At 36.8% G+C, this 13,562-nt stretch overlaps 1 protein-coding gene across 1 annotated transcript; it reads right to left on the bottom strand.

Annotated features, from left to right (window-relative positions):
- Window positions 1-12,333, bottom strand: ATP6AP2 (ATPase H+ transporting accessory protein 2). Its single transcript, XM_039342170.1, has 9 exons — window positions 12,181-12,333; window positions 9,011-9,141; window positions 8,497-8,625; window positions 7,153-7,248; window positions 5,900-6,037; window positions 5,549-5,602; window positions 3,989-4,138; window positions 3,323-3,439; window positions 1-1,888 (listed from the first exon to the last, which is right to left on the bottom strand). The coding sequence occupies exons 1-9, from the start codon at window positions 12,227-12,229 to the stop codon at window positions 1,694-1,696; spliced, it is 1,059 nt and encodes a 352-aa protein (XP_039198104.1). The 5' UTR covers window positions 12,230-12,333; the 3' UTR covers window positions 1-1,693.
- Window positions 12,334-13,562: the final 1,229 nt, after the last annotated feature.

Below are 13,562 nucleotides of genomic sequence, written 5' to 3'. Positions count from 1 at the left end.
TGGCTTCAATATATACTTTTTAATTCAAGTCTCATTCAAAATTTTACATTGTCACTCTAGGTTAATTATTAGAACCTATAGACATCACCTCTAACAAATCTTTTTATTCATATCGATATTGAACAATTTATAAACTGACACTACTACAGAGAAACCAGTAGTACTATTACATCAATCCATTACTAACCAGTTTTCCAATTGGAACTTGTTTAAACACATCAGTTTAAGATTAAATATTTATTTTCTCAAGCTTCAGATTAATTTCAGATCTGCAGACTAACCCTCTCATGCTTCCAATTATTGTGAGAAATTTGTTTTTTTTTTTAAAAAAAAGAGGTCAGCTTCATCAAAAAGAAATAATCATTCACCGTTCTGAACATATACCTAAACAAAACAAAACAAAAATCTGTTTTTACAGTGGGAAAGATTGTCCCTGCTGGAACTAGACTTCAAGTATTTTCAGTCGTGTGTATGGGGAATTTTTTTACCTATATGTGTTTACATTCACTGAAAATTCAACTGTCATTGTTTAACTAGAATATAAATAACCAAGACCTAGCATATTCATAGTGCCAGCTACAAGATTTAGAAGAAAGTTAGACATTCCTATTATAGCAGTTGTATACCAATGCACTAAACCTCATAAATTAAAGAATTTAATTTCACATTCACATTTACAAATGGAATGTTTGTTGACCCTCTATGCTAACTACCATATACTCTCTGTAGTAGAACATCTATTTAGTTCCTCATAGTAAATGAATCTGTGCAGTGTTATCATAACAATCTTTCAAACATCTCAAGCCATTACATTTGTTTTAATATTAATTTTGCACTGCAAGGAGATTCTATTTGATGTCAAAGCCTATACCATCTTCAATGCTATGATTATACCTAGCATTTGATGCCCAATAAAACATTCCGCTCAAATATCAACCTTTTTGTTTTTTTCCCCCGCGTATGTCAAGAACTGAAATACATATGTCAACTATAGAACACAGGCCACTATGTACCATTTGCTAACTGATCACGTGACAAAAGAACATGGTATATAATTTTTCATCAGAATTCACTACTCATAAAGCAGAGACTACCTGATTCAATCCAGTGACTTACTACAATTATTAATACTGATGCTGCACCAATGTGTATTTCTCTTCTTTCAGATAATTTCATTATTTTAAGAAACATAGTGACTTTGAATAAACATTTAGGGTGCATATACGTACATGTACAGCAAAGTTGTATTTTAAAAAGGTACCTCTGCTTAAAGAAACTTTTACATTGGATAATCAAGCTTAATAGGATTAAAATCCTAACATTTGAAATATTTACATCATGAATTACTTTATTCATCTATAACATAGTTTAAGAAAACATCCTAAACTTCCAGTGTAAGAAAACTGATAGACTATTAGTCATAAGCAACATAAAGAAGCTTCCCTAAAACAAAATGCACAATGCACAGTCACAAGATAGAATAAATATATATTTCAATTAGAATTAGCTCATGGTTGTGTAGTACTGCTCATTTTCAACTCTGCACATTGGCCACACCCACTATTATCTTTTAATATATCCTCACAAAACACAAATGTATACTTCATAAAAATATTCACACTATGAAGAGTCCATATTGAATGCTGTCCAAATACTGAAGAAGCATTTCTCCTCTTAGATTTGCATCTAAACATTAATCCATTCTAATTTTCTGGTTGGTCATTCTATAAATGATGCTGTCATAGCCTGGATCCATATTCCACAGATTGTAGGAGATAACAATCACAGCTATGGCCAGTCCAAGCATGATCCAGAAAATTATATTGAAGACAACAGCATAGTTAAAGTTGTATGCATATCCTATGTTATACGGATTTTCAGGCTTGCTCTATAACAAGGAGAAAACAAAAGAATGAGTAAATATACACAAGGAATATTCTATTAGATTAATTGTAAAACAACATGCAATTTATTCAGTGTAAATTTGTTCCTATTAAGTTATTGAGTATCAGTTGGAAAAATCTTCATCTTAATCCAAATTAGGAATCTGCTAAGAAATCCCTGACCAGTAGCTATCTAGCACCCATATGAAAATTTTCAAGGAGGAAGTCTGCAACTGCTTAGGTAGATTGTTCCAGCGGATAGCAACTTTTACCCTTATGGAATTCATTCTAATGTTCAGCCTTAATCTAATTTCTCTTAATGTCAACCTTTTGGTCGTTGTCCTGCCTCTTTAAGAGAGAACAGTCTGCCCCTCATATAATGGACAGCCTCATAGCCATATCACAGTCATATCTCCATTTAATCTTACCATTTGAAAGTTTAATCTACCCATTTTCTCATGTGGCCTAGTTCCCAGACCCCTCAATATCCCTTAAACCTGCTCCAATTTGTTCAGGCCCTTTTAAAAAAACAAGCTGTCCCTCAATAGACACAGATCAATGTCTGGTCTAAACAGCACAGAAATGTTATTTCCTCCTGTGATTTGGGTGCAATGTTTCTATAAATGCAGCCCGAGACTGCATTGGCCTTTTAGCAATTGCAGCACATTGCTTATTCACACTCAACTGGTGGACGACCAGGACTCCTAGCTCTTTCTTACGTGCACTGCTAAGTGACGATGTTCCAAGGCATCTGATTGTTTTTCCTACCCAGATTCAGGCTTTATGCAGTTATTTACCACTATGGAACACCAATCTGTTGGATTTAACCCAGTGCTCAGGCCTATTTTCAACATAAAAAACCCCAAACAATCTTTACATGCCAGGGCAATTCATGGAATTAAGGGAATGTTTCACCTAATGAAAAATTCCAACAAAAAGTTTGGAAAATAACAGATGCAATTATATATTTTATAGGTTCATCAGTAATCTGTGATTTTCCATTATTTTTAAATTTGCTTTAAACTTTACAGAAGTTATTTGGAAATCTAGCGACAAAGTATTTCAGTAAATCAAATTGATATTTTCCTAATTTCTGAGGCTCAAAGAAAAATGCTGTAGATTATTATGTCAAATCATTAAGTCACAAAAATGGTATAATATACCAAATAGAAATGACAGACAAATTGAATAATTATTCAACTCTTGCATTATTTTACTCTGAGACTCAAGTGGCTATGCTCAAATGTATTTACAACTACTGTTTTTTATTCCAAGACTTATATACCGAGGGGCTAAAAAAATAAAAAATAAAGCACAAAATAAACAGGCTATCATGAATACTCTGCATTTTTCTGTTTAGTTTTCCACTGAAATGCATGAAATTTTCAAATAAAGATTTACTGTCCAACTATCAAAAGAAATGCAAAAGTTTGTATAACCTCTGAGGATTGTAGAATAGATCTGGATTTTCTGACAAAGGGAGTATCAAAAGTCTTCACAGTCACCACTTCTACCACTGCATTCCCACTATAAATGTTGTACATCTCATCTGCAAACTGAAAGAGCCCAAAATTCAGAATCTGTCAGCTAAAATTAGATACAAATGAGAAAAGGCACACAACTCAAATATTATAATAGAAAGAGTTGGAAGGGATCTTGGAGGTCACAAATAGGCATGCATTTGGATTGCTGCTGCACAGCCCAGGGACACATGGCCTGCTCTCCTTCCATAACATGAAGTTCAGAGAACTTCAGAAGGTAAGTGTGGAACATGATGGATATGTGGGGAGTAGGCCCAATGCAGGATTCCAGCAGGGTGGGATTGGGGAGAGGTGGGAGGGCCCTGCAGCAACCTTGTGGTAGATCATAAGGGCAAACTATCATAGGTCTGCTGCAGTAACTTTGAAATGTAGTCTTTTTTTTGGGGGGGGAGAGGGATCTCTCATAATTTCAATGTTTGTTAAACATATAAACACTATATATGACTAAAGAATGAATTAAGACTATATCTTTATCCACAATAAAGCACTGCATAATCTATTCAGACCTGTTTCTATAAGTTAAGAAAAAGTTACATTATTTAGCAGCATTTTTGTTCGACTAACCTTTTGCAGAGCGTCAGCAAGAATCTGAGAAGCATCCTTGAACTGCTGTGAATCTTCCCCATACCTTTTACCTATTTCTTCCAACCCAGAAAGCTCTAGAGAATATAGATCTGGTGAATGGTCCTTGGCCAGATGTTTGTGTCTAGCAAGCTTGGAAAGCGATATAGGTAAAAATCATTAACAGGATGCCAAAGTAAAAAGTAGACATTTCAATTTTAGAAAGCAACATTTTCTTTTAAACTATTTTAGGGATTTTTTCCTAGAATCTGTATCCTATAGATCAGTGGTGGCAAACCTTTTAGAGATCGAGTGCCCAAACTGCAACCCAAATCCCACTTATGTATCGCCGGGTGCTGGGTGGGCGTGGCTATGGTGGAAATGGTAGACTGGGTGGGCATGGACATGGTAGGCGTGGCCAACTCGATGTTCCTCTGGCAGGTGGGGCAGTGGGCAGGAGGGCATCTTGCTCAGCGGGTGGGGGGGCATGGGGGAGGCTCCTGAGCCCCGCAGCTCTTCCGGGGGGGGAGAAGGGGCTGTGCTGGGATTGGGGCTCCTCGTGCCTTCTGCTGCCCGCCTGTGCTCTTCTGCCGAAGATGCTGCGCCTCCACTTGCCTGGCAGGGCAGAGGCACACTCGTGCATGGGGATGCACAGGGCTGCTGCCTCACTTTCCGTGCCTGCTTCCACCGAAAGTTGCTCCCTTTATAGCCTCTTGCCAATTCCCAGACTGCGCATGTGAGGAGGAGGGAGTAGTTTGGGCCAGCAATGGCTCACGTGCCACCAGAGACGGCTCTGTGTGCCGCCTGTAGCACGCGTGCCATAGGTTCGCCACCATGGCTATAGATGCATCTACATGGGGTGGAAGTTGATGGTTGGTGTTAATGACAGGTGCACTGGTACAACATAAGCCACAATCTTTTTATATAGCTTCCAGAGACAAGAGAGAGACCTCTTAGCAGGTGGAAGCAGCTTGCAACATTCCCTGCTGGCTTCCCCACTGACTTTCTGGGAAATACAGTAAAGAATATTGCAAATGGAATCACATGTTCACAAGGCGCTTGGCAACCAGTCATAAGCACAGGTTACTAAACACCTAGATCATGGTCACATCACTGTGGGGGAGAGGTGGGTACATTTGGCATGTCAGAAGTGCTTTACAGAACATAAAGCACCCTTTTTCGGGTGGTCATTCAGACCATCATTTAAGGAATGATCATAAGTCAAAGATACCTTTATATACAAAAGGGGCAGAGCTAGAATCATGGTAGCACAACATTCCATTTTATTGAAAGTGCTGGCACACGTTGATACTTTTAATCCCATATTCCGCTTCTCCAGGAATTTATCAAGAAGTCCAGTTTAGCCAGCAAACTATATCTTCTCTGTTCGTTCTAATTTAAGATGTTCTAAACCAGCTGAAGAATTACATAATCAGTGAAATAACATGGTGGTCCTAGCACTGTGCCATGAACAAAAGAGAAGAATTTTTACGTCTAGGTTCTGACAATAGATCTATCAGTTGTCACCTACGTAGTAGAATATTGTTTGCAGAATTTGCTTACCAAGCATGTGATATCATGCAAAACTTGCAATTCTGATAGGAGGAGGAGATCAACCTATGAAATAAACATGTATACATAAAAACAAACACGCATACAAAAAGGTGAATTGAAAAAGCATTTCAATTTATAATACTCAAAACCAATTCTGATATTGGGTGGTGCATGCCATCCATACATTACCCATACATTCTCTTAACAAACAAATCACTTAATGTAAAACTGAAATAAACTATAAACACTTCATGTCCTGAAACAGATCTTACCTAGAATATAGATTTGACAAAACAGCACTGCATAACATCAATTTAAAATCATTGTCAAGCAAGACAATTTGAATGAGTCTTGCCTTACCTCATTGTTTCTGCTTAACGAGTTGACAGGAAGGGATGCAAGAATGGAATTATCCTGGAAAAGTCTATTCCGAAGCTGTCGCAGTGTGACAGAAAGATCTTCGAATACAGAATTTGCTTTTCCCACCATATAAACTCTCTGAAAGAACCATAATTATGCATTATAATATTGCATTGTTTTTTTTTAATTGAAAATTTTTATTTTTTTAAAACATACAATCATTTATAAAAATACAATAAAATTTTAGAATAGAGAACCCCCCCTTACCCTCCCTCCCACCCCCACCCCCCCTCCCTTCACTTCCCAGAGCAGAATACAGGGTTAGAAAAAAAAAAAGAAGGTCCGGCTCATATAAAAAGAATATATAATGTTTTATTAGAGTTAGATTCGGAAACAGAATTGGTTAAAGATTGTATGATTAAATGGGCTCAGAATATACAGGAGCCGATCTCATTGGATTTATGGGAGATAATTTGGATAAGAAATGTTAAATTTACACAAGCTCAAAATTTGAGAGAAAATTTTTATAAAATGTTTTATAGATGGCATTTAGATCCTAAAAAATTATCTTGTATGTATTCCAACATACAGCCCAAATGTTGGAGATGTGGCAATAATGATGCGACATACTTTCATATTTGGTGGAATTGTAAAAAAGTAAAGGCTTTTTGGATTATGATTTGGTGGAACATTCAAAAGATTTTTAGAAAAAAGATAAAGTTTACTCCTCAACTATTTTTACTTGGTATTTTTGTTGACTTAAATGAAAAAGAAACTACTTTGATGTTGAATTTATTAACTGCAGCAAGGTTACTAGTAGGTTTATATTGGAAGAAAGATTCTTTGCCTACTTTAGAAGAATGGATATTTAAAGTATCTAGTTTTGCAGAAATGGCAAAAATTTCTGCTTATTTAAAGGATCATACACAAGAAAGATATATTACTGTATGGGGAAGGTGGATAGATTATATTCAGAAAAAGTATGGAATTAAAAAGTTTTATTTATTTTATGAATGAATATCAAATATTATAGAGAATTGTTTTATAGGTTATGGAGGTAAAGGTTAATTATGATATTTTTTTTCTTTCTTTTTTTTTCTTTTTTCTTAATCATTATAATATTGCATTGTTATAAGAGTCTTCAACTAACTCTTTCCCAATATTGAAACTTCTAAGAAAAATATTTACTTAGAAGCATGCACAGGACATAATTTAATTTCTGATGCTTTTGTAAAAAAAAATATGGAACTTACTTCTTCACTAGGAGCTAGTTGGACAACTACTGGCGTTTCTTCAGAAAATAAAGTATGTATTGCATTTGCAACCCCATCTAGGCTGAAGGGAACTGCCTAAAATAAAAGGAAAACTAGTAAATTGAAATTGAAATCTGTAAAAAAACAGGAAAATAACAACTTTCATCATATATTATTGCTTCTGTATTGTCCCAAGGAAAACAAAAATCAACATGAAATAAATTTATGAAGACTTTTAATTGCATGTAAGTACTAGCTTTCTCCAAAATCAACATGTAGTTCTAAAATATAATGGGTTACATTAAACACTAGAATGCATAAAGTTGTAATTATCTGAAGTAAGGAGAGTAAATATTAGTTATATTTTCATTAGGGCTATCTTACGATCTTTTTATTAAGATTACCCAAACATTTCTTTCAAAGGAAATAATGAAAATTTCAGAATCTTCAAGCAACTTATTTTGATGAAACTAAAGAACAACTAGTAATGAGAAATAATGCATATTCAAATAAGGTAAAAAAAATTAAGGTGTACTAACATTCAGATTAAAGTGGATACAAATTATAGAAAACTCATGCCCAAATGACATAAGCCAGTGTTTTTATGAAGCATTACTTTCTAACGGTAAATGGATCTTTCCATTTAAGAAGTAATTATTGTTCTATAATCTAAAAATACCAATTTTAAAGGAAGTAAAACTTTACTCAAATAAAAATCTATTATTTAAATTGGCCTTAGCTTGTATAAATCTCCTGTCTAGCTTTTTTTCTTTTGATTTATTGCTGTGTTAGACAATAGAGAACTTTCCAAATGTTCTGAACTACAGTTCTTATCTCCCACCATTGAGTAGGTTTGCTGAGGTTTCTGAAAACTGCAAAGCACCTGGAAGGCCCTAGGTTGTCTAACCTCAATTTATTATATTTCCATGTGCCAGTTTGATTTTTTACTTCAATATATAAGTGGCATACATCTCCTATATTTCTCCCAGGACACAAATAGTTTATTCAATTAGGAAGAAAAAGAAAGCAAAAATATTTGTTATTAAGATCAAGAAAAAAAATCATTTCTGCTACACCTGATGATATAAAAAGAAAGGGAAAAGTTCTCAACATCATTTCCATACAGAGCTTCTAGAAAAAACTGTTGTATAAATTTATTGAAATAAACACTGCAAATGTTCCATGAAAAAAAGTCAGTATCTTCTATGTGACTACTAAAATTTACATTCTGTATCTGTATACCAACTCATAACAAAAGCATGCAGTCCCAAAGCCATATTTCCCTGCTCTCCTATATGGAAGTTTTGCTACTAGTATAGACACTGGAATCTATAATATACTTACATTTTCAACTGGGTAAGATACTCCATTCTTAGGCATTCTCAGCTTGTCTATCCCCGTTACAGTAACAAGAACAGTAGCTCGTGGACGCCGAAAAAGATCACCTACTGCTAACCCAGGCCAAGAGAGATCCTGTAACAATGCAATTTTTCTTTTATAAAAGGTTTTATATTTTGTTAAAAAATGTTTTATGTGAATTTATATATAACTTAATATGAGGCATTAGAAAATGTATTAATGAATTCATGACACTATTTAAATGAAAAGAACAGATGCAGTAGTATTCATCAATTCATTATTTTGGACATAATTATAAATGTATTGCCCAGACCAGGGGTAGGCAACCGTGGCTCTTTTATTCCTGAGCCAGCAGGAATTCTGGGAGTTGAAGTCCGCAAGTCATAAAAGAGCCAAGGCTGCCTATCCCTGGCCCAGACGGAACACAGATCTGCGACACTTTTTTTAAAATGGTAAGGAATACTGTGGCTGAAGAGATGTACAGTAATGAGTCACATACTTCCTCAATAGAGAAGCCCATGGATAAGGCTGCCACATCTGGGATCCGTTCTCCAGGAATTGGCCAATTTCCTTCTCGAAATATAACAGATTCAGGCGCTCTTAATACACTGAATTCATTGGCAGAAACAACTGAAATAAGAATACAATATGATAAAGTCATTTCCACAAATATATAAGGCAGTACAGGTAGTCCTCAATTTACAAACATTTGTTTAGTGACCATCTGAAGTTGCAACTGAAAAAAGTGATTTATGACTGTTTTTCACACTTAACAACCATTGCAGCATCCCCATGGTCAAGTGATCAAAATTCGACTGCTTGGCAATTGGTTCATATTTATGAAGGTTGCAGTGTCCTGGGGTCATTTGGTCACCTTTTGCAACCTTATTTTTTTAAAAAAAACTTTTATTAATTTTCCAATTTTACAAAAATCCAAGTATTAAGGAAACAACATGGTGATTGGGTAATCCATAATCCAATAACAAGCTCTTTCATAACCTTTTGCAACCTTCTGACAAAGTCAATGGGGAAGCCAGATACACTTTACAAGTGTGTTATTAACTTAACAACTACGGTACAGTGATTCATTTAATAACTGTGGCAATAAAGGTCACAAAACGGGGCAAAACTCAATTGTCTCAGCAATAGAAATTTGGGGCTCAATTGTGGTCATAAGTCAATGCCTACTGGAAAAATTGTATTTATTTTATATCTGTGTAGATGTAAACATTCTGATACAGGAAAAGATAAGATTTCTGGTTACAGTAAACATGTTATGATTTTAAATAATCTACACACAAGATGTTCCTGAAACCTGTACTAAAGTAACATAACGCAAGCATATATGTAAATGTACTGAATGACCAGTTATCAGGGATTTCAGAAAAGCATCCATCGTTAAATAGTATAATTTATCTCAGATTTACTCTGAAGCATTTCCCTTGAGTACATTAGAAAATGCTATTGACCACAACCCTTTTAATCCTCTGCAAAGAGTACAAATGGGTTAGGATAGACATAATATAGAGAATCTTGTAATATTTGCTCAAGAAGAAGTTTAGTTTTCTATGTTGGCAATTTAAAGGCTAATTTACACACTTTAGTGGGCAAGATTTGGCCCAAACCTCACTTTTCTTGTTCCTGTTAACATACTGTAAAGGTAAAATGGATCCACCTTCAGAATCATGTTTACTCCATACACAAACCTGCGGTTGATATAATTTAGTTCTTGTTATTTTGACCATGTTAACCTTGGAGGGAGGTCAAAATTACACCCAAGGCTGTATCTAAGCAGAATAGGTATTGACAATAAACACATAGGATTCTATAATACTAATTTACACCAACAGCACAGTATCAGTAAATATTAGCTAACTAGTATGTCATTTGAATTTGTAATGTAGGACATATCATATTTGGTGGTCGTGTAGAGAGATAAAAGCATTTTGGATTAAGATATGGTGGAACATCCAGAGAATTTTTAAAAGGAGGGTAAAATTTACTCCGCAATTATTTTTGTTGGGTATAGTTACTGATTGTGACACAAAGGAGGTTATATTGATGTTAAATTTGATTACAGCCGCGAGGCTGTTAGTTGGACAATATTGGAAGAAGGAATCTTTGCCTACATTGCAGGAATGGTTTCTTAAAGTGTCTCATTTGGCGGAAATGGCAAAGATTTCGGCTTTCTTAAAGCAACAAACGCAAGAGAAATTTCTTGCTGTTTGGGATAAATGGATAAAATTTATACAGTTTAAAATGGATATTAAAAAATATTATATAGCTTTTTCTTAATTTTTATTTTTATATATATACATATATATTTTAAAGTATAATTTTTTTGATTGTTTTTTAATTAAGCCTATATTCTGCTCTGGGAAGCTGGGGGGGGGAGAAGGGGGGTGTTTGGGGGAGGTTGGGGAAGGGAGGGTTTGTTGTGTAATGTTTAGTTTTTTTCTTTGTATATGTTTTTTGTCTTTGTATTGTTTTGTTTTTTTTTTCTTTTCTTTTGTAAAATTTATAAAACTTTTAATAAAAAAAAATGTAGGACAAAGGATCCATTTCAGAGTGTCCATAAAAAATTAGACAGTTTGCTATAATGATTAAGGCACTAGGCTAGAAACTGGGAGACCATGAGTTCCAGTCCCATCTTACACTCTTAAAAAAACCTTTGGTTTACTAAACTAGTTTAAATGTTCAGAAAAGGTAATCACGGGTTATCCACATTTAATCTGTAAACTTAAAACATTTAAGTTTAATATAAACACAATTGATCCGGCAAACTTGATCCAACACAGAGAAACAACTGTATTTGCTTTCTGAGTTGTATCTTAATTCAGATTTTTTAAAACTTGATTTTTGGGAAAAGTTACAATTTAAATCTTTATCAGTATTTATAATTTCAGAGTGCTATATATATCAGAATCAGTTTGATTTGATAGCTTTTAAAATGAGAGCTATCTCTCAATGGGTGGGTATTAATACAGGAATTTTCCCCTCAAGTTGTTTACCCTCAAAACTGTAGCCACAGAAGCTGGGAAACAGATACAGAGTCTATGGTTTCAAAGAAATGCGTGAAGCAGCAGCAGCTAAGGGCAAAGCAACAGAATCTATTTTCATCTGAAACAAGTTAATAAAGTCACCAGAGTGACATACAGAACAATTTATTGACAATTAAATTCAACGCTAAATCTGCCCAACAATTGCATAATGTAGAACACCAATATTACCCCTGCAAAGCAATCCCACTATAACATCTCTTGACGCCATAACATTCCTGCTGCAGCCACCTTCCTTAGTCTGGCCTTACAGCAGGGACTACAACTCCCATCATCTCCAGCCATCAACTCTGGAGATGGCAACACCTCCTTCGATCTCCTTCGGCTACCGGTCTCCGAGTTTTCGCCACCACCTTAAACACTCTGCGACGCTTCAAATTGCTGCAGCCCCGCCTCGCCTTCTCACCGGTTCCCATGACTGACTGGACGCTCTCCGACCGCGTTCGCCCTTCCCCGTTTCCATCCACCTCCGGCGGCTGACCTTTTCGCCTTTTAGCTTTCTCCCTTGCCCGGAGGGCGACTAGGTCGGGCTGAGCTTCGCGGGCCCGCCGCCTCCACCTTTCCTTGAGGCGCGCCTCCAGTTCCGATGAAAACAAGCTCGGAACCTTACCTGCCAAAAGCACCGAAGCGACCCACAGCACTCCCATCCGAGGCGCCATCACCCTGACGTCTAGCCCGACCGCCGCTCCAGTCAGGGCCAAGAAAAAGCATCCGGCCTCCGGATGCAGAATGTCCCGCCTCCTGTCGTAATTGACCTCATTATCAACCACTCACAAATCTCAGATCATGAAGGAAGCGGAAAGAAGGTGTGGCCACTTTCTGAACTGCAAGTCTGTGTTGCCGCTATCGGTGCCGATGAAAACCCTCCCATCGGAGCGATTTCAGGCTATCATGCGGAGGAGGGAGGAAATTTAGCTCGAGTGATTGGCCGTTTGACCATTCACAATAAAGAAGGGAGGAGTCTTCAAGAAAAGCCTAATAAATTCCAATAAGACACTATTGGACCGTGAACTTCGTGTGAATCGAGAGGAAATACTGCAAGGATCTGGGAGTAGGAAGGAAAAGCGGGATCAATACAATCCAGTGAGGAGGGCAGCTGCCAACCTAGAGCACCGGGCACTCTCCCAGACCTCAATTGTTGCGAAGGACAGGCTGACAGAGCCGGAATATTTTTTGAGTCAAATTGACAAAGAAACTGGCCAATAATCAGGACAAGCCGCTGCAGCGTTCTTTTTGAGTGTAGGGCTGGAGGAGAATAAAGAGAAGGGGAGCTGATGTTTGACACGTTTGCCCACAGCGATAACGCATATGAAAGTATTTTTTTAACCGGCCTTTGGCATATTTGCGAAGAAATATGAGTGATAGCCAATTTGGGCTAGTGGTTAAAGCAGGGGTAGGCAACCGTGGCTCTTTTATGACTCGTGGACTTCAACTCCCAGAATTCCTGAGCCAGCATAGCTGGCTCAGGAATTCTGGGAGTTGAAGTCCACGAGTCAAAAGAGCCAAGGTTGCCTACTCCTGGGTTAAAGCAGCAGGCTAGAAACAGGGAGATCGTCCTGACTGAGGCACGAAACCACCTGAATGATCTTTGGCAGTCTCTCCCTCCCTCCCTCCCTCTCGCTTTCTCTAATGGGGGGAGGAAGCATGGGTATATGAAGAGGGAGAATCACAGGGTTGAGCAAATTGGCCTGGTCTCATTTTTGCCCATTGCGATGCAGGTTGGGAGAGGCCATGATATGCACACCTGTGATAGGGAAGCCAGTTATAGGAGGGCAATTCGGAAATAAACCTCCGTTTGGCTATCAGTGACAGACACAGATACACATTTTTATTGTACACATTTTGAAAACTACATTACATTACTTTTTGACATAATCACCATTCAAATTGAGACACTTGTCATAACATCTTACAAGGTTTGAAAGAACTTAGGAGTAGTAGCTTGGCGCCAAATCTGGGCTATAAGGAGGGTGATCAAAATCATCCCAATGG

This window comes from Crotalus tigris, unplaced genomic scaffold (assembly GCF_016545835.1).
Source record: "Crotalus tigris isolate CLP2741 ecotype Arizona unplaced genomic scaffold, ASM1654583v1 scf7180000017775.1145084777:2100578, whole genome shotgun sequence".
In the NCBI taxonomy this organism is placed as follows: domain Eukaryota; kingdom Metazoa; phylum Chordata; class Lepidosauria; order Squamata; family Viperidae; genus Crotalus; species Crotalus tigris.
The sequence above is the reverse complement of the archived record's forward strand: the minus strand, read 5'-3'. Positions and strand labels throughout refer to the sequence as shown.